The sequence below is a fragment of the Anguilla rostrata genome, chromosome 11 (genome assembly GCF_018555375.3).
Source record: "Anguilla rostrata isolate EN2019 chromosome 11, ASM1855537v3, whole genome shotgun sequence".
Classification (NCBI taxonomy): Eukaryota; Metazoa; Chordata; class Actinopteri; order Anguilliformes; family Anguillidae; genus Anguilla; species Anguilla rostrata.
In genome coordinates, this window is record NC_057943.1 from 18,213,279 (window position 1) to 18,239,568 (window position 26,290).

General features: G+C 45.5%; 1 protein-coding gene across 1 annotated transcript; it reads left to right on the forward strand.

Moving 5' to 3' along the window:
- Positions 1-1,722: 1,722 nt before the first annotated feature.
- Positions 1,723-26,290, forward strand: bmp7b (bone morphogenetic protein 7b). The gene is made up of 7 exons (XM_064298496.1): positions 1,723-2,955; positions 17,481-17,673; positions 20,060-20,208; positions 21,510-21,707; positions 23,362-23,438; positions 24,064-24,174; positions 24,292-26,290. The coding sequence occupies exons 1-7, from the start codon at positions 2,556-2,558 to the stop codon at positions 24,439-24,441; spliced, it is 1,278 nt and encodes a 425-aa protein (XP_064154566.1). The 5' UTR covers positions 1,723-2,555; the 3' UTR covers positions 24,442-26,290.

Below are 26,290 nucleotides of genomic sequence, written 5' to 3' on the forward strand. Positions count from 1 at the left end.
GATTGAAAGGAAATCACAAAAACCAGCAGAGACTACGGTCCCTCAGGACTGGAGTTTGAGACCCCAGCTGTAGACGTAGTGGGTATGAATGGAGCGTGGGTGTGCATGTGTGTGTCTATGTGTGAGTGCATGTCTAAGGTATGGACAAAATGGTTTATGTATTTATGTCCTGCACTGAGTACATAATGGTGGGTAGAACGTGTGTGGGAAGGTGTTTTGTGTAAGCCTGATGGGAGGGAAGAATTGAATGTGTGTGGTTGGCTGGACAGGGGAGTGTGTCTGTGGAGGTGGGTGGGAAAAACGAATGGGTGGAAATCCAGTGTTGGTCTTTTGCCTCTTTTGCCAGTTCTGCTTTGCTTCTCCTGGTCAAAGGGGCCTCAGTGCACAGACGAGCCAGTGCCACTGTTTACTGTGTGGGTCATCAGGAGCACTGAGGCCAGAACAAAAGGGGGTCTGTTCCTATTGTCCTCCCCAAGATTGACATCCCTCAGCCTAGCTCTTCAGCTGGGGTGTGGGTGTGTGTGTGGGGGTGGTGAGGCTTGGCTTCCACGTGCAGGCCCCAGAGACCAACAAAGCCATAACCAAAAGCATGTCCCTTTTGACTTTTCTGTCAGAAAGCACCATTATATAAATATGTAATCCAAAGAACCAGAAGAAGTTTACACTTGCAGGCTACTGCTGAAAGGGTGCAAATAAAAAAACACATTGAATAGCGAGGGTGGCATCGTTCATATGAAGTAACATTCATTATTGTTACAATAGCTGCCCAGTTGTTCTAGCAGCTTTATCGTAAAAATTCCTGAAAAGTTGTAAATTATACTAGGAAGAGTTGATCCAATCAAAGTAAAATGTACAAATTCCACCTCCAAGTACCAAACGTCACGTCCTATTGGGTATTGGGTAAATTGTGCACATGTGAAGGACAGAGAAATTACATTAACTGTAGCATTTAAGAGGTGGTGGGGCAGTGGGGGCAGGCAAAGGGCTAAACAGCTGCCAGACATGTGCACGCATAACCCGGCTTTCTGTGGTGCATTAATGCCATTAAGGCCCACTTCCTGCCAGTGCAGTAGCTACAGTGAGTTCTGGATGCACATTACATGAATGATTATATGAAGGGGATCATTAATTGCCTGTTGACATGATTCTTTCTGCTGGCAGGACTTCACATAAACCAAGAAATGGGGTTCCGTATCCACAATCATATCACTGTGTGATTAAGTATCCAGAAGGAGTTTCCGTTTAAATGCTCTGTTCGACACCTCTTCTCTGTTGCACATTAATGATCCAAAGGACATTGTACACAAAAAGATTACCTTATTCTAGTTCCAGAAGAAAATAATTGAATGTACAAGAAGTAACTATAGCCTACATCTTATCACAGGACAAGGGGATAATATGATAATTGCAACAACCAGTTTTTAAAATGCAATAGCCAAGATTTTTCCCAGGGGGGCTCTTTACACAAAGCACAAAGTAACAGTTACATTGGAATTAAGTAGTAGCAGAGCTGAAAGGTGAAGCCAGTACCAAAACACGTCTTACATATGAAATACATTTATGTGAAGCATCCTTGTCTCGTTAAACTGGTTTAAAGTTACAAATGCCCGAATTATTCGTGTCCAGGTTTTGTAAATGGATTCAGTACAATGACATCACACTTACCAGCACACCTGTAGTTAATAGAACACCCAGAAACTAATCCTTAAAGCTATTCGAGCTGTTAGTGTGCTGATTCCAAGTGAAAATTGATATTCGATAACAAACCGATTCCTCTGCTACAGTAAATATGCCCCAAGAAACAATTTGCCTCTCTCCAGCATTAGTAACAAAACACAAGGCACTTAATGAACAAGCCGGGGCATTCGAAGCTATTACCAACAAACAAAAGAAAGCAGCGCGCGGACAATGAAACTGGCAAGTCCTTTTGAATGTTTGCAATTCATCACTTAAAATTGGTGTCGCGAGGGAAGACATGCGTCTCCACCCTCGGCACTTCCAAGAGATAAACATCTTGAAAGATAACCTTGATGTCGCCCCCTCCTTACCGACCCAAACCCAATCACACACCCCTCTGTCTTAAACCTAGCGCTTTGTTCAGCAGGCAATAGCAGCTGCCTCCTGCCCCTCCCAGCAGATAGCACCTCCTCAAAGTTTGCTGTCTGCGCTCTAAGCAGGCATCATACTACCAGAAACGCTTCTTGACAACTTCAGACCTCGTGAATGACAGGGAGAACGCGAAAAGAAAATCCGTGATCACTTTTACAGACAACTTCACAAGGAACGGAACACATACTTTCCTAGTTTTAAACCACATTAATAAAACTGGACGCGACTGAAATTGATGTATCTTCCGAGGGACAATTCCCTCAACATGTGGGATATGAGCTGATGCTGGGATAAGTACATTTATTTTACAAATAAGTTGCATTGTACTTATCCACCATTGAGTGAATCTTATTATAACCCTTTGAAATTTAAAGAAATCTCGTTTCGCTTAACTGTTTCAAGTGGAACAATAATAGTAATACTGCATTTGGCTACGTACATAGAATATGGTTTCGATATCAGATACAAGTGCTCCGGCACTAATGCTTTTATGGGGATACTGTGTGCTGGCTGAAACGGTCTTCACGAACTTCACTTTGGACAACGAGGTCCACTCAAGTTTCATCCATCGGCGACTGAAAAGCCAGGAGCGCCGAGAGATGCAGCGCGAAATTCTCTCCATTCTGGGGCTGCCGCACCGGCCCCGACCGCACCTCCACGGGAAGCACAATGCAGCCCCGATGTTCATGCTGGACCTCTATAATGCCATGTCCACAGAAGGAGACGCGGACGGCTACTCATACCCTTACAAGCCCGTCTTCACCACACAGGGACCACCGATTGCAACTCTGCAAGACAACAACTTCCTTAACGATGCTGACATGGTCATGAGCTTTGTCAATCTAGGTAAGCTCTCCGCCATGCTTGTGCGTCTTTGATGGTGTTATTTGACGCACATAATAAGCACTACACAGGTCTCATAATAATAATTTCCATAGTGTTCAGGCGTTGCATTTGGCCAATAATTTCTTGACAAAACCCCCCAGTGTCCCAGTTGTTTCAAAATCAAAACCATATGAAACCGTGTATGTTCTATTATGTATAGGAAGATTAGAGAGTTCTCATTTCTAAACTCTTTGTCTTAATCGCAGTTAGCCTAGCCTGTATCTAATTGGGCGAATTAGTTTTAAGAACAGATAAAATGTGGGGTGTAGTTTGTTAATTATTCCCAGGGGAATTAAAAAGGGCTGAAGTACAGTAATCCCCACTTTAGCTGGCACATATCACTAGACAGTCTGTGCCTAATGCCAGTTGCTTAGGCTTCTGTGTTGGTTCTTAAATTCTTAATAATTGTATGCATATATGCAGGTTGTTTGAGGTATACGCCAACAATATGCAACATACTTGATATCTGTCGTTGAAATTTCGAATTTACCTGCTTTACTGAACAAAGTCTGTGTTTGCAGTATATTGTAATTTTGCCGGTGGAAAAGGAATCCAACTGCTTTGCATTCCAACGTGTCTGTGTCGCTCAGACAGCTGTGTCGAGCCATTAATGTTCAGGTGTTTGACCTGAATAGAACTGAATCCAGCAGTCCCAGGACGTCTTTATCTCCTCATGCATATGGAGTAGGCGGTATTCAGAGGGGGAGCGGTATTATCAGCCCTGTCAGTTTTAAATGTTTCTAAATTCACGTAGGCCTACTGTTTGTGTTTCATCATTTCAGCAAAAATGGAATTGTTGTTTACTTTAGCCTACTATCGATTATCTACAGTCCGGCCCCATAAAGTAAGAAAAATGGGGTATGTATTATGTCCAATTAGAAACAATTGTTCAGAATGGTTTCTGGATTATTGTTGTGCTTGATGTCATGATTTACAATTCACAGTATTATCTAATATTATGTTTCCACTGCTCAAGTCTGGAACTGGATGAAATATCCAGGGTTATTGTTAGCCACACTAATTTGGTAAATACGCATAAATAATTATAAAACAACAAATAATATGTTATATTTGAAAGATTAAATCACGCACATGTATGTATTAATTAAAATTAGGCTATTCATGCAACTTAAACTGCCAATTGCATGTAATTGGACAAACTATGTATTTCCACACAAAAACAACAACAACATCTCACGATAAAAGTTGAATTGGAAAAAAAAAAATTCACCATTGGATGCTGGTCCTCACAATTAATTTTGAGTAGGCCATTGTTAGTATGTTTTGGCAATAGAATGGGAGGTGACACTGTTTCTTTTTCTGAAATATATAATCATAGTGGGCGCCTCTACATCGTGCCTATTTTAGACATTGACTGAAACAGATGACTTTGACCACAGACCTAAAAAGTCAAGGGCCTCAATCCTCCAGGACCAGTCAGTGAACAGTTGAAAAGTTAAGTTAAGATATGGAGCATAAGGGCAGGCAACCATAAGAAATAGTTATTTTTTGTTTTGTTCTTGAGATCACTAACTGAACACATTAGGTGGACAAGCTACCACAACAGAGCTGTTCAAGATACTTAATATACAGTGCTGTGAAAAAGTATTTGCCCCCTTCCAAATTTATTCTATTATTGCATAGTTGTCACACTAAATGGTTTCAGATCTTTACACAAATATGTTATATTAGACAAAGAGAAACTGAATAAACACAAAACACATTTTAAAATTTATTATTTCATTTATTTCATGAAAAAAAGTTATCAAACACCTAATTCACCCATGTAAACCCCGGCAGACTTAATTGCAGCCAGCCCTGAATCTAAACCACACTCATATTGAACCTTACCATCAGAGTGAAGTAGTCACCATGCAAACTATGCCATGTTCAAAAAAAATTCCAGAAGAGATGAGAAACATAGTTGCTGAAATTTATCAGTCTAGAAAGGGTTGCAAAGCCCTTTATAAGGCTCTGGGCTTAGAAATGGCTTTGAGAGCCATTATCTTCAAATGGAGAATACTTGGCACTGTGGTGAATCTACCCATGAGTGGCTGGCCTGCCAAAATTTCTCGAAAAGGGGACAGTGGCAACTCATCCAGGAAGTCACAAAAGATCCCAGAAGAACATTCAGAGAACTGCAGGCCTCTCTAGCCTCAGTGAAGGACAGTGACTTCACAATAAGAAAAGGACTGGGCAAAAATGGGATTCATGGGAGAATAGCAAGGTGAGAATGTCTGGTCATCTGTTTATTAGCTGACGCGTAATTGGGTTATGCAGCAAGACAATGATCCAAAACACAAAAGCAAGTCCACATCTGAATGGCTGAAAAGAAACTAAATGAAAGTTTTGGAGTGGCCTAGTCAAAGTCCTGACTTGAACCCAATAGATATGCTGTGGCTAGATCTGATATGTGCAGTTCATAATTGAAAACCTGCCAATTTGTTTGAATTAAAGCAGTTCTTTAAGAAAGAGTGGGCTCAAATTCCTCCACAATGATGGGAGGGGCTGATATGAAGTTATAAGAAGTTTGGTTGCAGTTGTTGCTGCTAAAGGTGGTGCTACAACTTATTAAGTTTAAGGGGGCAATTACTTGGATGATATGAGTGTTTGATAGCATTTTTCATAAAATAAATGAAATTATAATTTTTAAAATGTGCTTTGTGTTTACTCAGGTTCCCTTTGTCTTACAGTACATTGCATTTTGTCTAAAGATGTGAAACCATTCAGTGTGACAAATTTGCAATAATTGAGGAAATCAAAGGAAAAGGGGCAAATGCTTTTTTCACTTTTTTTCGCTGTAGCCAAATGTTGATTTACAAGAAATACATATAACCAAAGTCATCTGGTGAAATTGACTTGTTTTGTCTGACTCTGCCACATATTTAAGGTCAGATTGTTTTTAAATCATCTTAACTGAATATGAGAGGAACATTAACAGTTGGGCTTACAAACATTGGCTGCTGAAGGGGCGGGAGATGTTCCTTTGTTTATGCTTGACTTACAGCTTTTAAGCTTCACTTGCAGCTCTCCATAAATCCACAAATGGATTTTTTTTTTAAGTTTAAGGTTCCCAACTTAATTTCAAATTATTGATTGACATGGAAGCAGTTGCTGTATTTTGAATAGAGTGCAAAAAGTGCAAAACATTCAGACAAAAGGTGTGTGTCTGGTTTCCCTGTTATTCCCTTCAAAACGCTTTCAAGGATTAACATTTAGAGCAGCTTGGATTCACATGGCTGGGATTCTGACAGGCATTTCTCAATTTGAAGAAGTGCTGGGTGGAACGAGAAGCAGAATTGCTGCCAGTCTCGCACTGAACACTCTCCTTATCGCTCAGAACTGCTTTCCATCTGTTAGTGGATATGCTGGTAACAAATCCAGTATTAGTATTAGCTATAAAACAATAGGCCTTTATTCTTTTCCTTTTAGTAAAGACCATACACAACTTCAACCCCAGTCAACCTGTCATGTTCTCTGCTAGAGTAAGTTTCTCAATGGCACCAATAATTTTCAACCACGATTGAACACAGTGTGTTAGCACTGGCTGCTAGGCGTAGTACTGCCTTGGGTTCACAGAGTTAGGTTTTAAGCATCAGTAGCCAGCTGTTATAGGTCACTCAGTTGAAAAGCATTATTTCTATTGGGCTACTCAATAAGGGAACTATGCACTATATCATCTATGGTGCCCTGCAAAAGGGTATCTGAATTACAATTATAATTGTTGTGAGCACTGTACTGGGCAACAATGTTTGCTGAATTGTCAGCATTCGAAAACCCATATTACTGAGGTACTCGTGATAACATTCAGGATGGGTGTTTTTTCACGGCACACCCAGTCACACAGAGAAGACTGGACCGGTTTTTCTCAAGCAGCAGTAGCAGCAGCAGTGGGAACCACCACTACCCCCTCTCCGTCTTTTCCCTCTCCCAAGCCCCCCTCTCTCAGCGGAGCGTGTCGGGACGGGTTGGGAAAGGCAGGCTGCATTTAGAGGAAGCGCCTCGCTTTCATCTCCAGTGTGGCGGCCCTCCTCTCCCTCCTGGTGCAGGACAGAGGTATGCCTGTGTGAAGGCTCGCTAGAAGAGAGAGGGAGAGCAAAGGGGGAGAGCGATAGAGGGAGAGAGAGAGGGAGGACAGAGAGAGAGGGACAGAGGAGCCTGTTTCACCACTCTCTATGGTTTCCATCCCCCTTGGGTGATAAGAGAACTACTGACAGTGGCCTTAGCTTCTGTGCTCTCTCTTGACTGATTGGCAGTTTGGCATCCCTCCCCTCTGTACTCCTTCTCTCTTCCTGGCTAATTATTTGATTTGGTCCCACTGGTCCCTGGCACATTAGCCTAAAGCCACACTGAATTAAGGCATTTCCCCTCTACAAAACCACAACTTCCAGAGTGCAGTGCCTGTCTGGGCAGGAGAGGTGCACGGTGAAGTCATTCCTGACGCGGTGGTTATACATGCGATATTAGGGAGCAACCGGTGACTTGTTCTTTACATCACAGTGGAAATAGTGGCATCGTTGAGATTTTATTGCTGTTTTCTTGCTTCCAAGTGTGTTATCAAACTGGTTAGTCACATCTTCCTTGTTCACAGTTCTCATGTGATTTAGTGTGGATGGATGGCTGAGTGTGCTCCTTCACTGGCATGTGTATGATAAGTTATGAATATCACTGATAGGTCCCTTGGTCTGTGGATTGTGGATTGAAGACAGCTGCCATTACTTCACCCCATGCGGGATAGCATCATAAAAAGAGCTATGGTTTGGCAGGAACTACAGCGATATTGTGATTAAAAAAGGTGTGTGCGGGTTTTAATTGTTGAATGTTCCACTGCTTTTTAACACGCTCCAGATGTGAAGAAAGGGAGAAAAAATGTAAAAGTCCCATTTCTTCAGCAAGTTTTGTCCATTCTGAAGGGGACTGTCTCTTTTGTGATGGGGGCTCGGAGGAAAATGGCTGGGTTTTTCCTGTGTACCTGAGATACAGCAGATAAACACAGACAGTGAGTCACGCATAAACAACGGGCAATTACTACAGCCGTTCCTTTTGTGAGACTGCAGGGCACAGCGCAACCTGTCTCTGGAGAGATGCCACAGAGCCAGCCGCCACAGAGCCACATTTTATGGTGTGTGTTAACAGGCAAGTAATAGGGCCAGGAAAAAAGTTTTAATTGGAAAATTTGTTTAGATTTACTAGAAATCCACACTGAGACGGCATTTTTGTCACACGATTGGCACCGCCATGCTTTCACGATGCTTCAGTCATTCTTTGTAACAGACGTGTTTGTGCACCGTTTGGCATCATGCGGAGAAGTCAGAGGGGGTTCTCAGCTTTTAGCAGCTCAGGGGGGTGACCAGGGGGTGGCAGGTAAAAGCGATGCGGGGGCTGTCGGCAGTGTGTGGCGGAGGGCGGTTTTGGCGATGCCCCCACACCAGCAGGCACTGGCCGCGGGGCGGGCGGCTGGCCTGCGCAGCTGCGTCCAGCGGCTCTCTCACTCCCTGGAAGGAGCAGCCTCGCATTCCTCCGCTCGCTCGGCGGGCCGCCCCTGGGACACAGCCAGAGGTTAATACAGATGTTTCTTGACTTCTCTGGGCCAAAGCAGCTGTGCGCAGAAATTTTATCGCCTCAAGTCTCACCAATCTCCCACCCTGCTTACAAAAGAGAGCATATCTTTTTGTAACTGCGGTGGTCAGAGTAACCATCGATAGCACAGTGGTCTTTCTGAAGACATTTTAGAGGGATTGTAACTTGAGAAAATACAGTTCTGAAAAGATTTTCCAGCCAGTGAACTAAACGATGCTCTATTTTCCCTGTCAACTCAAAAATAGTTCTAACCAAAATTTGCCAAAAGCCATTTTACAGACTACTGTGAGCCTTGTGTGCTTATTATCCCAGAAAACATTTTTCCCATTATTGCTCAAAGGCCTTTTCCCTGCTGTAAAACTTGACAGCATTTTAAAAGACCTCAAGTGACTGAAATTGCAACTGTTTGTCTTGATAAGTAGATTTAGAGAAAAGCAGGAAACCTCAAGAGGGATTTGTTTCCCTCCATCAAATCTGATTATGTGTCAGATTTCCCTTAAACCACTTTGAAACAATAATGCATTTTCCCAGCTAAAACTGCAGTTGTTACAAAACTAATGAACTACCACGTGTACGCTCTATTTAAAAAAATAACATTCTGGATCTGATTTGTGCAAATTAAGTTCTGGTTGCTGCCTGCTTAGTTTTATACAGGGCATTGTATGAAATTTATGGAAGATGAGTGACAACGGATATTGGAAAGGGAGTGATGAAGGGAGTGCACATCACAGCATAAGAACTTCATGTCCAATTTTTCAGTGCTGTTTTCATTTTTTTCCATAAGAATTCCTAACAGAATTGTTACATGGATGAATGCAGTGTGATAAATTCAAAATGTTGCAAAATGGAGCTCACGATAGATTGTAGGCTTGATGTGTGAAGGAGTGTGCTGCTTTGTGAAAATAGGATGACAGTTGACTAAATGGGTGTTTTCAGTTGAGATGAAGTACAAGGTCAAATTGAAGAATTCTTGGCAAATAACAATTAGGTGGCTAGCAAGGGAATGACAGTAATTGTTTCAAATTATGTTAGTCCCTCAGGGTGTTATTTTCACTTCAGAAATAATCTAACATAATCCAACCAAAGGATTAAAAACAAAGACTACGTTTAACTGTGGAGGATGGATAGATTGTGGAAGTGAGGCTGTTTGTGCCTCGGTAAACTTCAGTGTCAGTCTGGCATTTATTGTGGGCAAACTGAGCACTGTGCCCTTCAGATGAACGCAAAGCAGTCACGTAACGTCCCTGCTGCTCGCTCATCCAGTGCCTGGAGAATGCATTGAACCCTGGCGAGACTCAGCCCAAAACGGGCAGAGAGGGTTCTGGTTAACCCCAAGCGTCCGTTTCCAGCCCATGGGAGGATGGCAAGAAGGAAATGCCGTGAGTGAAAAACCCCAGATGTGGGTCTGAACAAACCCGCGACCCAGTGACCGGCCGCCATGTTGTTAAAACAAATAAAAGGTTCCGCTTAGAAACAACAAACCGCTGGACTGATGAGTGAGACGGAACAGTGGGGCCGCAGACAGCGGCGGGAGCAGGCTGGCATCGCGCATGTGCGTGCGACAAGCGACTCGGGGAGAAGGGGCCGCTCGGTTCCTCTCAGAGCGGAAGCCCTAGGAGCGAGATAGTGGTGAAATGTTCTTAAAGGCCACCCTGCACCCAGGTTCATGTCCTCCTTTCTTTCATCATGCGCTTAGGTGAGCCGTACTGCCAGCCGCGCAGGGGTCGATGGAATGCAGTTAGCCGTCAATCTGCTCTCACCTCGGCCTGTGTGCTGACCCTCGGCACTGTAATCAGGCCACGAGGCCTGAAGCATTCGCTGCCTCTGCAGTGATGCCAGCGCTGTGGCAAGTGCCGTTTCGCCCGTGACCTCCCGTGCATCCTTGCGCGGGGCACAGCAGAACCCTCCAGTAATTACGCATGGCATGGATTTTTTTTCTTTCTGGAAGGAGTGACTCAGCAGACCCAGCTGCGTCCTCTGCAGTTACGAGCACAGAAAATGGTACATCTGGCCAGGGGTATGGAATTCCAGTCAGGGTACAAGTGCAGTGGTAGTGATTTGATGGGGTGTGTGGTGACAGGCAGTGTGACATCAGCTCAACGACTCCAGACCAGTCTGGAAGGCCCCCATAATCGCGTTTTATGGATGCCCCTAATGCCGCGTGATTGCTGTTGTTGAACTTGTTACAGTTAGAGCTTCCAAATAGTTCAGACACATTTTAAAACATCCGCCGTTATTGAAGACCTGGAATATTATGTCAGTCTTGTGTGAAATATTGAAAGAAATCTGAAATGCTTCACTGCATACAGAAAATTGAACAGCTGCAACAACAAATCAAAGGATTTCTTCAAATGTTTTGCTTCTAAAGGTCTGGCTTTAATTAAACAAAATAAACAACAGGTTCTTAAAGGAAACGCACATCATGTGTGCCGTTCATTCTGCCCTGCTTTTAGGGGAAAATTATGAAAATATTTACTTAGAAACTGTGAATTCTGGTAATGTCTATAATAGGGGGCGGCGTGGCCAAGTGCAGAGACTGCCAGCAGGGCGGGGCTACTGTGGCCACTAAATTAGAGAATGTGTGGAAAAAATGAATAATTTTACCCCACAGTAATTGCCAGTGAGGTGCCACTAGCAAGTGCGGGTCTTTTTGTACACAAGTGTGCACGTGGATCACGCCTAACACCATTTCTTACAATGCACCGGATTCTGTTTAAATTGACTAGCATTGACTCATGGTTGTTCTCATCTATGTTTTGGACTCTCTGGAGATGTGGTGGATGGAGGCATGAGTTAGAAGCCTTTGGACCTCAGGTGGAGGAGTCTGAGTCCTGTGTGAGATAGCGGAATCTTTGCGTGAGGCGCTTTCCGAAAACCTTACCCCAATACAATTCCTGGATGATCAAACAGGACAAACTTGCCCTGCAGTTGGATACAATAGATAAGAATTCCTTATAAGCAAGTGGATAATGCAGGGGCATCTGCAGAATCAATGATGTGCAGATTATTTTATGCCTTTGTACTGCCTGAAAACCAGGAAATGATAAATTACTGAACCTTATCAGTAACTGATCTCCTGGAAGGTACAGGCATTCACAAACTGAAGGATGGCCCTGCTTGTGTTTTTCATCAGAGCAGTGTACAGACACGTGCCTTTAGAACACACTGAGCTTACAGTAAATCTTTCAAGGTCAAGGGGGAACTGTTCTTCTAATACATCCACTCAAGGAGTACGGAAAATGTAGCCGGGTAAAAGATTGAAACCATTTGGGTTTATATGGGAAAACCAAAGCTTACAAAGTGTTACATTTTATAAAAAGTTTGGATTGCAAAACACAGACCTCCAACATTAATGGCCCCGAATGCAAATATACTAAACCCTTATAAGCAATTACTGCTTCATAAAAAAGTGTGGTTCTTTTCCAGCATTTAATTACAGTCAAACAAATGACTGACTGGGTTTAGTATGCACTTAACTCCCACCTCAGCCAGCCCCCCGAGCCAGCGCATACTGCAAGGCGTTAAAACAATATAAATACATCACGAAGGGATGATGTCATCTGTTGCAGCTAGTGGGCAGGATGTGTCTAACTGCAGTCACTCCACTGTGGGAAGTCACCCATTGCTTTGGAGATCTTTTAAAAAAGGACAAACATATAAAGCAATCTTCACAAATACCACGTGGAAAGCTCTGGAAATTCCAAGGAAACCCGCCATGTTGAAAACACTGGCAAAGCTGGCGAGGTCATCAGATGTCAGGTTTTTAGAATGCAGATGGCGTGGAAGTGGTTTCTTTCTAAACCTAGCAAAGTCATTTCTCTTAACTGTTCCTCAGCTAACGACAGGAGATTTTGGCTGCGGTTCTTGAGTTTGAACAGTTGCTATAATGAGTTTGAGGACTACCCTGCTCTGTAATCCCCAGAAACCGCAAACCAGAGTCCGGATTCTATTGGACTTGGGCTCTGCCTTCTTCGGTCCGCTCTGGCGTGTTCAAACTCCGCACCGCCCCAACGCTCTGTCACGATGGTTGTGGCCGCAGGCCCCTCCGTTGTCAGGTCACGGTTGTGCTGTGGGAACAGCGTCGGGGAAAGTGGGGGAAGGTGAGCGGGGCTCGGCGGGGAGGCGGAAGTGCGCGGCGCGGCGAGGGGGTGCGGGGGACGGGATAGACATTTGCGCTAATGTGTTGTGTCACTGCGCCCCTCTTTCTTAAATCAGCCGGTGAGGTGTTGGGGAAGTGTCTGAAAGCTGTGGGCCAGCACGGCCCCTCCTGTACCGTACACAGGGGTCACTGCACCAGGCCAGGGCCGGCTCGGCTTCCCTCGTCATTATTTAAACCACCACCCCCTCCACCCCTTCATGGTCCCACATGGTGTTTTTGTCCTTACAGAAGCGCTTTCATACACCTTTCTTGTGGTCTGCCACTTGTGTATCTTAAATCTCAGGCCAGATGCAGTGGTTTGGTCTCTGCTTCACCCCTGTGCTTTGTATGAGTAAGCATCCTGCGCAAAATCAATCACTATTGAGTAAATGGAGAAATATGATTGTTTTTGGTAGGCAAAAATTAAACAGGGCCAGGAAATGTTCTAATTTGAAATAAATACTCTTGTCAGTCAACAGCGTTCTCTCATTACTGACATGATAGATTGAGTATTAAATACATAAACAGTAGTGGCGCTTTGTGCTTTGTGTGTGTTTCTAATTAGGCTTCAGAGAGGTCCTTTAATGAGTGCACTCTGACTGATGTGAATCTGGTTCTCACATTGATGAATTGCACAGCTAATGGCGATGAGTGTCTCAGCTTTATTAAATCCCACTGACTCCCCCTCAATGCTGGTTGAGGGTGGGGTCGTTTGCATCAAAACATTCGGTGCTTTAGCTCTGCGGGGGCACCATGTGGCATGGTGGTCAGAGTGCCGGACCGTGGTTCGGAAGGCCAGGGTTTCCAGGCTGAAGAGTGGCTGACACTGAAGGATCATTCTTAGGCCTGAACTAGAGCATACGCTAAACTGATAATAATGTAGAACCGTTTTCAGCGGTTTCCTCTCGAGTGTGTGTGCACATCCATGTAAGTGGAACAGGGGCCCCAGACTGAACCCTGGGCTGCTGGGAGGGGGAGGGAGGCATAGAGGGAGTGAGATAGAAAGAGTGGAAATGGACAGAATTATAGATGCCACGGATCATGTTTCTCCAACTGGCCGGTTAAGACCCGCACTCTCTTCGAAATGTTTATTTAACGCAGGTAGGGCGACCGCAGTGATGGCTGCTTGTTTCCTCTCAGAGGAAGCAATAAATGTGCCCGCTTATGTTTAACTGCACTTCTGCCTGGCTTCTAATTACTGCCATACTCCTGTAATGGGATTCAAGGCAGAGAGAGGGAGAGAAAAGGGGAGGGGGGATGGAGGGAGAGCACAAGAGAGGGAAAGAGAAGAAGAGGAGAGGCATGGGGAAGAAGGTGAAATGAGCAAGTTAGTGTCTGATCGCTGGGGATTTTTGTAGGGGGTGTTATAAAAAGTTACGAGAGGTCAAGTACAGTAAGAAACTGGATCAGCTCCACCTTCAGCAGTTTCACTAGCAGGCAGGGACTGTTGTGTCACACCCCCGCCATTCTGTGCCCTTTCTAACTGCACAGGAACATGTGCACTTTTCCACATACGGCATACAGTCTGTCCAGCAATGAGGAGCTTGGTACTAAACTCGCACTGCAGAGATAGGCCCAGAAACAAGATGTGGCAAGTAGAGAGGGAGAAGAGCAGGGAAAGGGTTACAGAGAATTTCACAGCTGCGACCAGCTGTTCTCAGAAGTGCAGATAAAGGCCTTTTAATGTGGAGGGGTGGATTGAGAGATTAAGGGGCCTGTTGGCCTCTGGGCCAGGAGAACAGGTCTGTATTCCCCGCAGTTGGCTGCACCTGTGCTTTTGGACGAGTTGGAGGAGGTGGGCGAGGGGGAGTGAACCGGCTGGGGTGCGGGGGGGAGGGGGATGGAGGGAGGATGAAAACGGAGCGCCCAGGGAAAGAGAGAGGGCCCCGGGGGGGAAGAGGGGGGCCAGGTCTCCGCGTGTCATCGCTGCCCCGGCGTCCCCATTTGCGGGCCCTTATTTACAGCCGATAGTTAATCACACATGGGGAAGGGGAGGAGGGAGCAGGAGCCATTGGGATGCAGATTTTTCATCTGCTCCCAATAACAGGGCATCCTTGCACGTGTGCACAAACAGTGAACAAAAGGCTGACAGTGAGAAGCACTGTGCTCACAGGTCTCAGGGTTTACCCTGAGCTTGCTTTTAGCAGGTTATTCATTATTATTCATTAAGAAAGTGCTACATGCTTTTTATTAATGATTTTATATTATTTTAAAGAACTATTTAAAGATCCCATAGCACTTTTTGTAAAGAGAGTATTCCCTGGTGCCCTGGCTGAATTCCTAACACAGCTTTGTCTGGACATATGGACAACCTGCAGTTTAAGTGGCTAAATTAACATTTTTGCCTCTCCACTCAAATTAAACTGGTGAGCATTCTGGCTCAGAATGACTGCTCTGCATCCCCTAGGCAGGTGCTACACATTTGCGGTTGTTAAATCAAGTTTGCCCATCTTGCTCTAAAGTTTTTCGACATCCTTGAAAGGTGCAACTCATTATTAATAATCTGTAGTTTGGTCGTCATGGGAAAAAGAAAACTCAGACACAAATGTACCTGCTTAAGCTTTTCGTGGGAGGGAGTACGGAAGAGCCAAGCGTGCGAAGGGCAGATGATTTCAGTTAGTTCAGATCTGACTGAATAAGGAGCGGCATAGCTCACATGTTTAGAGAGTTCTAAACACATTCCAGGAAGTGTCTTTAGTAAAAGTGGGGGAGAGACTGTGACAGCTCAGTGGACGTCATCCATAAAGCACTATCAAGAAAATGGAAAAGCACTCGTGTTTTTTCCGTTGGGGGAGTGGGGGGGCTGTTTGATCTTCACGCAGAATGAACAGTAAAACTCAGCTGTGTTTACTTTTGATGCTGGGAAGCATGTTGAAGAACAGAGTAATGATTTTGGGGGGAGAAAGAATGTCGCCCACCACAAAATTGGATTTGTTCTAATAAAACGTTCTCTGTCTTCAAAAAAAGGCTCTCCTATGTCTTCTCTGGCTCTTAGAGGATTTCTTAAGAAAGTAACAATGATATCTCGGAAGAAATCTGGAAAAAGAACAGCAATTGAACAGCTTATTGAGGCAATTAGCATAGGTGGATATATGGCGACAAGAGCTATGGCTACAATGCTGTAAGTAAAAGCATTGGTGAAACTGAGAGGGGCACGTGATAAGTCCCCTGGGCTTCTGGAACATATAGTGTTGTGTGTATAAAGTGGAGTTAGTGTCCACTCATTTAATGGAATCACTTGGGAGTGAGCTGTTGAAAACCCCCAATGGCCAGGAGATTTTGTGCTTCTAGAATGACAGAGGTGGTAGCAGTGTTGAGTATCCCCTCCGGGCGAGACCTTGAGGCTGGCCTCGAGGGCGCTCTTAAGTGAAAACGGTGTGTAAACAATGTGAGTGCTCTGGGAAGCTCTGGACAATAGGCACGAAAGCCCAACGCTAATCGCGAACAGAAACCCGTCCCCTATTGAAAAGTAATTAGATCCATGCTTTTCCCCGCTCTGCCTAGACAGTGCACTCTTTGTACCGTAGTGCTGCTCTGTGAGAAAGAGGGATAGAGGGAGAGGGACAGGAGAGAAACAGAAAGAGGAGTGAGTGAGAGAGAGAGAGCAAAGAGGAAGAGAGCGAGAGTGACAAAGATTGAGACTGAAGGCAGAAGTATTCTGCATTAAGACAAGCTGTAAGCTGCAGGTTGTCATTGTTTCACTTTCATTTCATTGTTTTGTCTGGTTAACTGGGAGTTGTTTGTCCACATTTCAGTAGATAGTTTCAAGAAAACAGGGGTTTCACTGGTTCAGCCCAGATGAGAGCAAGAGAGCCAACAACAAGCCTTCTGTTTCTACCCAACTCCAGGGCCTTGGCAGAGATAAAGGCTTTGCACCAGTGCCAAAACTGGTCGGAGTTCAATGTCAAATTGATAAAGGACTGTTGAGAGACCACAGAAGGAGGCGGCACTATGGGGAATTCACTCACTGACTTTTGTTAGGCTGTTGTTGACTGCAATTCAAGAGAAAAAAAAAAGAGGAAAAAGGTGGGCAGCGGCTCGCTTTGGGCACAGTGAGGCGTGCTGGTAGTGAATGGATGCAAGCCTTCTCTCTCATCTGTAAGCTCATTAAGGGAGATAGAAGTCAGCCCGCCCAGTAGCACGGACCCTCCATTGTTGTGTGCATCCAACAGGATATGATAAACTCTAGAGGTCAAGCAAACAAGGGTGCAGGGGCGAAAGACCCTCCATAAATCAGTTCCGGGTCAGTGGGGGGATTAATGGGGCTGAGGGGCAGGCAGAGGGAGGAGGAAAGAGAGGAGAAGGAGGCTGGAGAGATGATGGGAGACAAGGCAGTGACCCCAAGAAGATTCTGCGGCTTCCCGGGAGAGCGGGACAGGGGGATGCCGTCGTCAAAATGGAGTCTGCTCATGAGTTCCAGATGAGAAGCAGACCAGATGATTCTCGGGGGCTGAAATGAAGAGAAGGCATAAAGCTGTCCATCTGTGTGTCCATGTATCTATTTCAATATTTCTCCGAGGTTTTGGCGGTTAGATATCCTCAGGAGCAGAGACGGATCCATATATCATTTCCATCTGCACAAAAACAAGCTTCCAGTTTGGTTAATCAAAGAGTAAATCTGCTCAGGGAAATATCACGGCCGGTGCAGCACAGGGCTATCCTTGTGTAAGTGCCAGAAAAGCACGAGAATGCTACTCTTGAATTGACGGTCCACCCCCCCCCTCCTTTTTTTTACCCCCCCTTGTTCCTGTCCCTGTCTCTGTCCCAGTGGAACATGACAAGGAGTTCCTGCCTGTGCGGAGGCACCACAGGGAGTTCCGCTTCGACCTGTCGCGAATCCCCGAGGGAGAGGCCGTCACCGCCGCCGAGTTCCGCATCTACAAGGACTTTGTCCACGAGCGCTTCGACAACGAGACGTTCCGCATCAGCGTCTACCAGGTGCTGGAGGAGCACTCGGACAGGTGAGCCACCAGGCACCAGTGCAAAATCTATTTCTCCCCATGATTATTTAATGTTGTGTTGATATACTTTAAGAGCGATATTCCCATATTTACAGTTTGTACATGGAGCGGTTCATGTACCCTACATGTAACTAAGAAGGCATTGAATTTGAGTGTCAATTTTTTTTGTTTCATGAATAATGGTGAGACCTGCGGGTTAGAGCTGGATAATTATTTGAGAATATTTCCAGATTGATTCATATTTTCATATATTTTATCTCTCTTGACTCATTGTACAGCGGCAAATTTGAAAGTGAGATTCCCTGCTGTCTGGGAGAAGGGCGTAACCTGTATCTGTGATGTGGTGCCGGAGCAGTTTACCTCTGTCTCCTATCCTACTGTCCCCAGAGCCATTCGGCTCTCCTGGTTGCCTTCTATATACGTGGGATTAAAAGAATCAAACGAAAAGAAGCCTTTTGCCTCCCCTCTCCATTCTGCCAGCTTTCAGACCCACAGGCAGGCTAGTTATCTCATGCTATGTCCTTACCCACAGGCAGGCGAGGTGTCTTATGCTACATCTTTACCCTCAGGCAGACTAGGTGCCTCACGCTACATCCTTACCCACAGGCAGGCTAGGTGTCTCATGTTACATCTCTACCCACAGGCAGGCTATGTATCTCACGCTACATCTTTACCCACAGGCAGGCTAGGTATCTCACGCTACATCTTTACCCACAGGCAGGCTAGGTGTGTCACGCTACATCTTTACCCACAGGCAGGCTAGATATCTCACGCTACATCTTTACCCACAGGCAGGCTAGGTGTGTCACGCTACATCTTTACCCACAGGCAGGCTAGATATCTCACGCTACATCTTTACAGCAAACACAGGGGCAAGGGGGCCTGGAAGCAGGGCAGCACATGACCATGACCCTTGGGGTTCAGGCCTGCAGCTCTGCAGAGGGTCGCGCCACAAGCCTGCAGAATGGGGAGGGTTTTGTAGGGAAAGACCCTGGAATTCAGCGCTCGTGGCGGTTCCCTTTCTCAGGCAGAGCCTCCAGAGCTCTTCTGCTCCCACAGAATTCCTGCCTGTGATTTATTGTGGGGCTGCTTGTTCACCACGAAACCAACAGCCGTTTATAAAGCCATTATTGTCAATTAAGGAAATGAAATGCTCCCCTGGGCAGGATGAAGGCCCCATTTCACCATCTGGAGTCCTCTAACATCTACCCTCTCTCCTATCCACCACTTTACTCAACCTCTGATACTCTCTCTCACTCTCTCTCCTCCTTTATAATCCTGTGCCTGTGTGTAGGGGCTTGTCTCTGTGTTTCTGTTGTGTATGTGGGCGTGTTTGTGCGAATGGAGATGTTTATCTGTGTATTTGTGTGCGTGCCTGTGTGTGTGTGTGTGCTTGTGTGTCACAGAGATACAGAAGGAATCAGGTCAAACAGTTTTCATGTCTATCTTCTCTTACAGAAACGTATTAGATATCATATCACGCTATACCAGTTGCACCCTCTCATTATGTGGGTTTTTCTGTCACTTTGACAGATCGGCAAAGGCTTCAGCCCACCCACCCTCAAAAAAAATCTGCTTCTGTTTACTTTTTAAGAAATACCACATTTGCCTGTACATGGTTCTCCTGTGGTTCAGCTCCCAGTTAGCCCCCCCCCCCTCCCCGTGCTCCACCATACAGTTTCCCTATTCTCTTTGTTTGCTGGCAGTTTGGCAAAGAGCGCTGCTCCTGGGGTGTGGTGGGGTGCATCCTCCCGCCCACCTCTGTACTGCCTGCACGCTCTCCTGGGGCTTGGCTGACCCCGTTTGTTTGCTGGGACATGTTTTGATCCACCAGGATATGAAGACATCTCATGTGTCATCACAGACAAGCAACATTCCCTTCCTGGCGTCGCCACGGCGACACTTGAGCGGCAGGTGTAGATATTGACACCCTCCCCAGACGACATAGTTCGATTGTGTCGCCATAGTCCAAATTGGCGCCACTGTTCGCAGGGAATGCCTGTGCCCTTCAGTACGGATGACAACTACCTAGTACACCCGAGGGTTTGAAACACTAGGTGTAAACTAAAGCAGCATTTCTGGAGCAGATTATAAAGGTTATAATTCAGATCTACTCCAGGAATGTTGATCGCATGATAAGTAGTTCAACAGTGTTTCCGACAATTGGCTTCATATCAAGGAACAATTGCCTATGGGTTGAACTGCACTGACACGGGGCGTCACCAATATTTCTTAACGGCAATGCGAAATATTGAATAACTTTTAAAAAATGCAACAGGAGTGTTATCTGCAAGGCACGACCCCCTCTGTACCCTCTCAGTCTGCTTTTTGTACCTCTCCAGAAATCTTTCTCACAACTTGCGCTCACTGAACTGCAACATTCTAGGGAATCGGACCTGTTCCTCTTGGATTCACGGGTCATCTGGGCCGCTGAAGAGGGGTGGCTGGTATTTGACATCACTGCCACCAGCAACCACTGGGTCCTGAATCCCGGCCGGAACCTGGGCCTGCAGCTGGCTCTGGAGAGCGTGGACGGTGAGTGGGACTGCTGGGTGGAACTGCTGGGTGGATACGCAGTGGGGCCCGCCCAGCTTGGGTCTGGGAGAGCCACAGGTCAGAAACGCCTTCATTTAAATTACTTCACAAGGAGGAGCGTGACCTTATTAGGCGGTATCTATTTAGTGAGCTTGTTGTTTACAAAAATAAATAATTGAGCTTTTTTTTGTTACAAAAATACACTCCCAAAATAACACTCAGAAGGGGTGTGTGTTTGTGATATTTTAAATTACCACAAGAACTTGGAAGAGAAAACTGTTCAGGCTTGCCCACCAACCGTTGTGAGACAGGTAATCACGTGTTCTGCTGGAAGAACAGAAATGCTTTGTAACTTTACATTTCATTCAGATATGGGACTGGGTGCATCTCTAGGGTATATGCGGGGTGGAGGGGGGGAACGTTGCAAACAGGGGTTGTTCAAGACTCACTATTACAGGATATTACATGTTAGGTGTTGAGTGGAAAACAGCGGGAGATTTTTCTTTCATGTTGAGAAGAACAGGGTATGGGATGGACATGTGTGAGCAGGCCCACAGGCCGCCTATCGGCAACCTCACTTTACCTCACAGAGGGATCCGCAGCGCATTCCTTTGTGCTGCGTTTATGTCAGAGCTCTCAGAAAACAATCGAAACCCTTTCTTTGATCCCAACCAAAAAGTGGGTGCGTGACAGAAAGACAGTGAGCTCAGCTCGGTGTGTGTTTCACTGCCCCAAAAAGAAAGTGGAGAAATGACTGGGGAGGAAACCCACGTGTTTTTTGGAAAATCTGCTCACCGATTAGAGATGAGGAGAAATGCTTTTCATTTGGGATTTCTCTGAAGTGAGGGGACCACACACGCACATGCACAAATGCACACGCATGCACGCACACCCACGCACACTTGTGCTGACGTGTATACAAACACACACGCACATACACACACACCAGAGTCCTTTGAGAAGTTTGCTCTTCTTCATGCTGTTGTTTCTGTGTGCATTTCAGGGAACGACACAAGAGTATAGAGTACACTGAAGTTAAAAAAAACACTGCTTATATAAATATTAACCTGACCTGTATGCATTTGCATTGGAGTGCTTGTAACTTTAAACAATGTATGTATGAAATCATTTTCTGAAATAATAAACAGCGATGGTTTTACTGTTGTCATCAGCAGAAACATTTACATAGTTAATTTTGTCTTATTGGGAGCAGTTTCCGTGACATGGCTTTGAAAGTGCTCAGTAGAGGAAGGAATCAGGAAGTGATTGCCCCTGTGGTGTCTCGCTGTCTCCCCCTGCAGGCCAGAGTGTGAACCCCCGAGTGGCAGGGCTGATAGGCCGCAGTGGGCCCCAGAACAAGCAGCCCTTCATGGTGGCCTTCTTCAAGGCCACTGAGGTCCACATTCGCAGCATTCGGTCTGCCGGGAACAAGCAGCGCAATCCCAACCGCTCCAAGGGCTCCAAGGGCCAGGAGGCTCTGAGGGTGGCCAACATAGCAGGTACCAGAAATGACAGCTAGGAGGCCACAGTCTCCCTACCACACTGACATGCACCGCAGAGACATCTCACCAAGCCTCTACCACCAGTTTAAGGCCAATGACTTCCAGTTCATAGGTCACGTCAGAAGAGATACGGGAAGAGGGGATTGGGGGCTATTGAGTAGGCCTCAGGGTTCAAAATCATAAACTCAGTTAAATTATCAGGAGTCAAGGTGAAATGAAACCCAGATGGAGGAACTGCCCTTGAGAGTTTTTTAGATCTACACGCTCTGGACACCCGGACAGGCTTTTTAAACCTGAGACACCTCTAACTTGAAGAGAGGGGCTTTTCATAACAAGTCCAAGCATTTTTCCCAGAGTGTCTGGTGAGGTGTGAGAGCCCTCTGTTTGTGTAAAGGATTGTAACACTAAACCCTAATGCATCAGCTTCAAATGGCTTCCCCCACTTGTTTATTTACCAAACCGTTGCTGACCAGAGAGGGCCAAGATCTCGCAATTGAAAGCAGCGACTATTTAGTGCACATCTGCGACACGCATGTGATTGGAGAATGCGGTCTTAAGCGGCTCCATTTGTGAGTTGTTGACGGAGAAACGGTCGTCATCAGTCAGAACACTCCAGCCTGATCTTCCTCAGAGATCCTGTTGGGGGGGGGGGGGTGTCTCCATCTGGGGACAAAGACAGATTCCCAGACACTGCAACGTTAGCATATCAAAGCGACTGTTGAGGCAGCCCTGCCCCGGCAGTACTCAGTGACTGCTCACACCTGAATGGGTTGAATGCCAATGGCACCGATCTGAGAGACTGGAGAGACCCCAGCTTTGGGTAATTCACCCATCATGCAGCTGCTTGGCCCATGTGAAACCATTAGCCATGCTTAGGGGCTGAGTGTACAGCCTGAGGAGTATTTAGCATTAAGCACTGTGCTGCCTCACTACCTCTACAGGTCTCTGTTGCGGCTGTGCCGTTTATAACTGTATCTGTAAGAAAGCACATATCATATCAAAGATCAAAGAATGTAAGGATTTTTAAAAAAAATTTTTTAAAAAAAATATTATTAAAAAATAAAAACTACGAAAGGGCAGCTCCCATCCCTTGGATTAGACTATGTGCACATTAAATGTTGCTGTTGCGTGAAAATCTGTTTTCCACCTCTTGGACTGGAAAGTCTTGCGAAGAGAATTTAGCCCTGCTCCAGCTGAGCTATTAAATCCTGCAGACAAGGATATTCCCCTGAAGATATAACAGGTGCAATTTCACTACCATCTGTGCAAACTTTCTTTATGTGTCTCAGTCTGGTGTCGATTCTGCCCATTTTTGTGGTCATTTATTACAGTGCAAGAAAAAAGTTTTGACTTTTGTAGCCCATATACTTGCATCTTTATGAAACTCAGTAAGTCTCGTTGATTACCTTGTTAAGATGGTCTTTCATTTTTCTCTCTGAATTTCTGAAGTATATGTACTGTAGCCCATCAGGAATGCCCAATAAAAGAATGCTTCATCAAATCCTGCTGTACATGTTGATATACATACATATAATACAGGGGTGGTTTGTGATGGTGGCATGTTTGGTCATGTGTCTCGTACCCAACCCCCCCCCCCCCCACCCCCAACCCTACCCTCTCCCTCACTTATGTGCTTTTTCTTCCCTTCCAGAGAACAGCAGCTCTGACCAGAAACAGGCCTGCAAGAAACACGAGCTGTATGTCAGCTTCAGGGATCTGGGGTGGCAGGTACTGCTTGCATCCTCCACATTCCTCTCTCTCTCTCTCTCTGCTTCATCCTCCCTTCCCAACCTCTCCCCTTCCCACCTCACCCCCTCCTCACTTATGTGTGTGATTCATCTCTAGATTTCTATCAGGAGCATTTATCAGTGGGGTACAGGCTTGACACAGCCATGTTGTGGAAGTGTGTTTCCTTATTTGTGTCCCGGCTAAAACACCACATGTTCCAGGCCACGTTTGCACAGATAAAACATTAATATCCAGTATCTGCATTTTACATAGAGTGTATTCTTTTTTGAGTATATTTTTTCCTTGGTGTACAGAGTGGTACAGAGTGTCCAGGGCAGTACTGCATACGTCTAAATTATGTTTTGAACACATATTTTGCGTGTGCGCTTGCAGAGGCAGCGGCCTGTGTCGTAACTTTAACAACGTGAAGCAGCGGTTCGGCTGTAAAGCTGTAAAGATGAGTTAGAGGGGACATTCACCCAGCTGGGATAATTGAATCTGGAGAGTTGCGTAAATAGCAGGGGGGTCAACAGTGGTGAATCTTTGTGTCAGAGGCGGCATGAAATTGGCTTTGGTTATGCCTCAGTCACATGAAGAGCAGTCACAGTAACACCTTTCTTCTCAGGACTGGATTATCGCGCCGGAGGGCTACGCGGCGTACTACTGCGAGGGGGAGTGTGCCTTTCCACTCAACTCCTACATGAACGCCACCAATCACGCCATTGTGCAGACCCTGGTGAGTGGCCGTGGCAGTGGAGAGCCACACAGCTCCTTGGGAGAAAGGTATAGCCTTGAAGGCCATGCATTTTGTTATCCTGCTCTAAAGTGTCTGTCCTGTGGTTTTCCTCTACAGGTTCATTTCATAAATCCAGACACTGTGCCCAAGCCCTGCTGTGCTCCCACTCAACTCCATGCCATCTCCGTCCTGTACTTTGACGACAGCTCCAATGTCATCCTGAAAAAGTACCGCAACATGGTGGTGAGGGCCTGTGGCTGCCACTAATACCCTCACCCTTCCAATGCAACATACACATGCATACACACACCAAAATACACACACAAACACACATGCATGCACACACAACTACATGCGCACACACAAACACACATACACAAACACATATCCCAGGATGCAGTGGCACTGGAAGAACTCACAAACCTGGACCATCTCTGCAATTTGAGGCCACTCTCCTCACCACTGATGGGCAGACAGCCTGCCCTGCAGCATTCTGCTTTGTTCCCCATACCGTCGGCCTGCCTACTGGCCACATTATAAGCACTGAGGGAGGGGAGCCATTCCAATCCACTCCATATCTATGTGCGCCGAGCTTCACGCAATTCCCTGACTGGACTCTGGCTCCTGATTGGCTGAAGTTCCAGCTCCTACCAGCCTGGCTTTCATTCTTGTTGCTGGAACACCTCAAACTATGTGCTCTGTACAGTGAACCACAAGCTAAAGTCTTTTTGAACAGACGTACAGCACAGGAAGCACACACGTGTACACCCTAGTGTCAATGAACACCCCCGCTGCCTCTTTGAAAGAGAGAGAGAGAGTCCCAATGACTGTGTGTCAGAGACATTGTAGGAACGCGTGTATCCCGTTTCCTGTCTCCAGGACCACTTTGGGTATGTCCAAACCACACATTCTCTGCTCAGTTTCGCTTTCAGTGTCCGGCATTGCCTAGAAGTCCAGATTCCATCTTGAATTCCATCTGTGGCAAACCTGCAACCCAATGGACATGTTGTGGTAGTTGTTTGCTCAAGATTAACATGAGTTCAGGACAGATCTGCTCATTCCTTCCCCTACCTGTGCTGTCTACTGTGTACAAGACATTTTAAGTGGCGGTTGTGTGGCAGAAATATGTAGCCAACACTTTCCATATTTTGTTCTGTTGTTTTTCTGTCTGACACTTTTCTTTTATGATTTTTCTGGAGTTAAAAAGGCCAAGGCTAAAGGAGCATAGATTGCTAGATGAACTCTTTGTATGATATTGTGTAAATAGTTTTTTAAAGACAGAGAAGAGTGTATTTATTTCCAGGTTGGGATGTAAATGGGGAAGCAAATGATCTCATCTGCTGTTCTCCATGTGTTAAACTTTTCATTTTTCCAGTTCCTTTTTAATGCAATGTTCAGCTTATGACACCAAAAAAATGTACTTAAAAATGGCAATGCATTTTGGGAACATTGAGGGATATGCATTTCGGCACTCTGTTCCTCACCGTGGAGCCTCCAAAATGGCTGCCTCTCTGTAAGCTTTGACCAAGTGGTTATACTGAAGAATAATAGCTGTAACTCTATCGTCAGTCATGGTTAAATACCACAGGGGCAGCATGGGAATATCCCAGGCACTTCCTCTGAATTCTTAACGTTGCTGTAATGATATTGGGAGGAGGTTAAGGGTAAGGTCAGGATATATGATATGTGACCAACACCAAAATGTAGAGGCAGCGAGAGACTTTGTGGCATTTCTCTCAAATGAGAAGTGTTAAGTCTTTGCAGCACAACCTTTTCTTTTTTCTTAATTGCAGTCACTACGGTAACAGTTTTTTTACATTCAAAAGTAAATCAACAGAAAAATGCGCAGTGACATCCACAGTGCATTCTGAAACGAGCAGCAGGCAGAATTATGACCGCGGGCGAGGGAAACGATGCCTTTAAGGACTTTGTCAGCTCATTTCAGGATTCTACATTTCTCATTCTGCTGTGAAGAAACCACTTTTCTTTTCTTATTTAAGAGAAATATTTATTGAGTGTATGTGAGAGCTGTGCACCATGCTGGACAGCATTTTGCCCTCTCCTGACTTCAATGTTTTAGTACAAAACTAGTTCAATAAATAAGGATGAAATATTA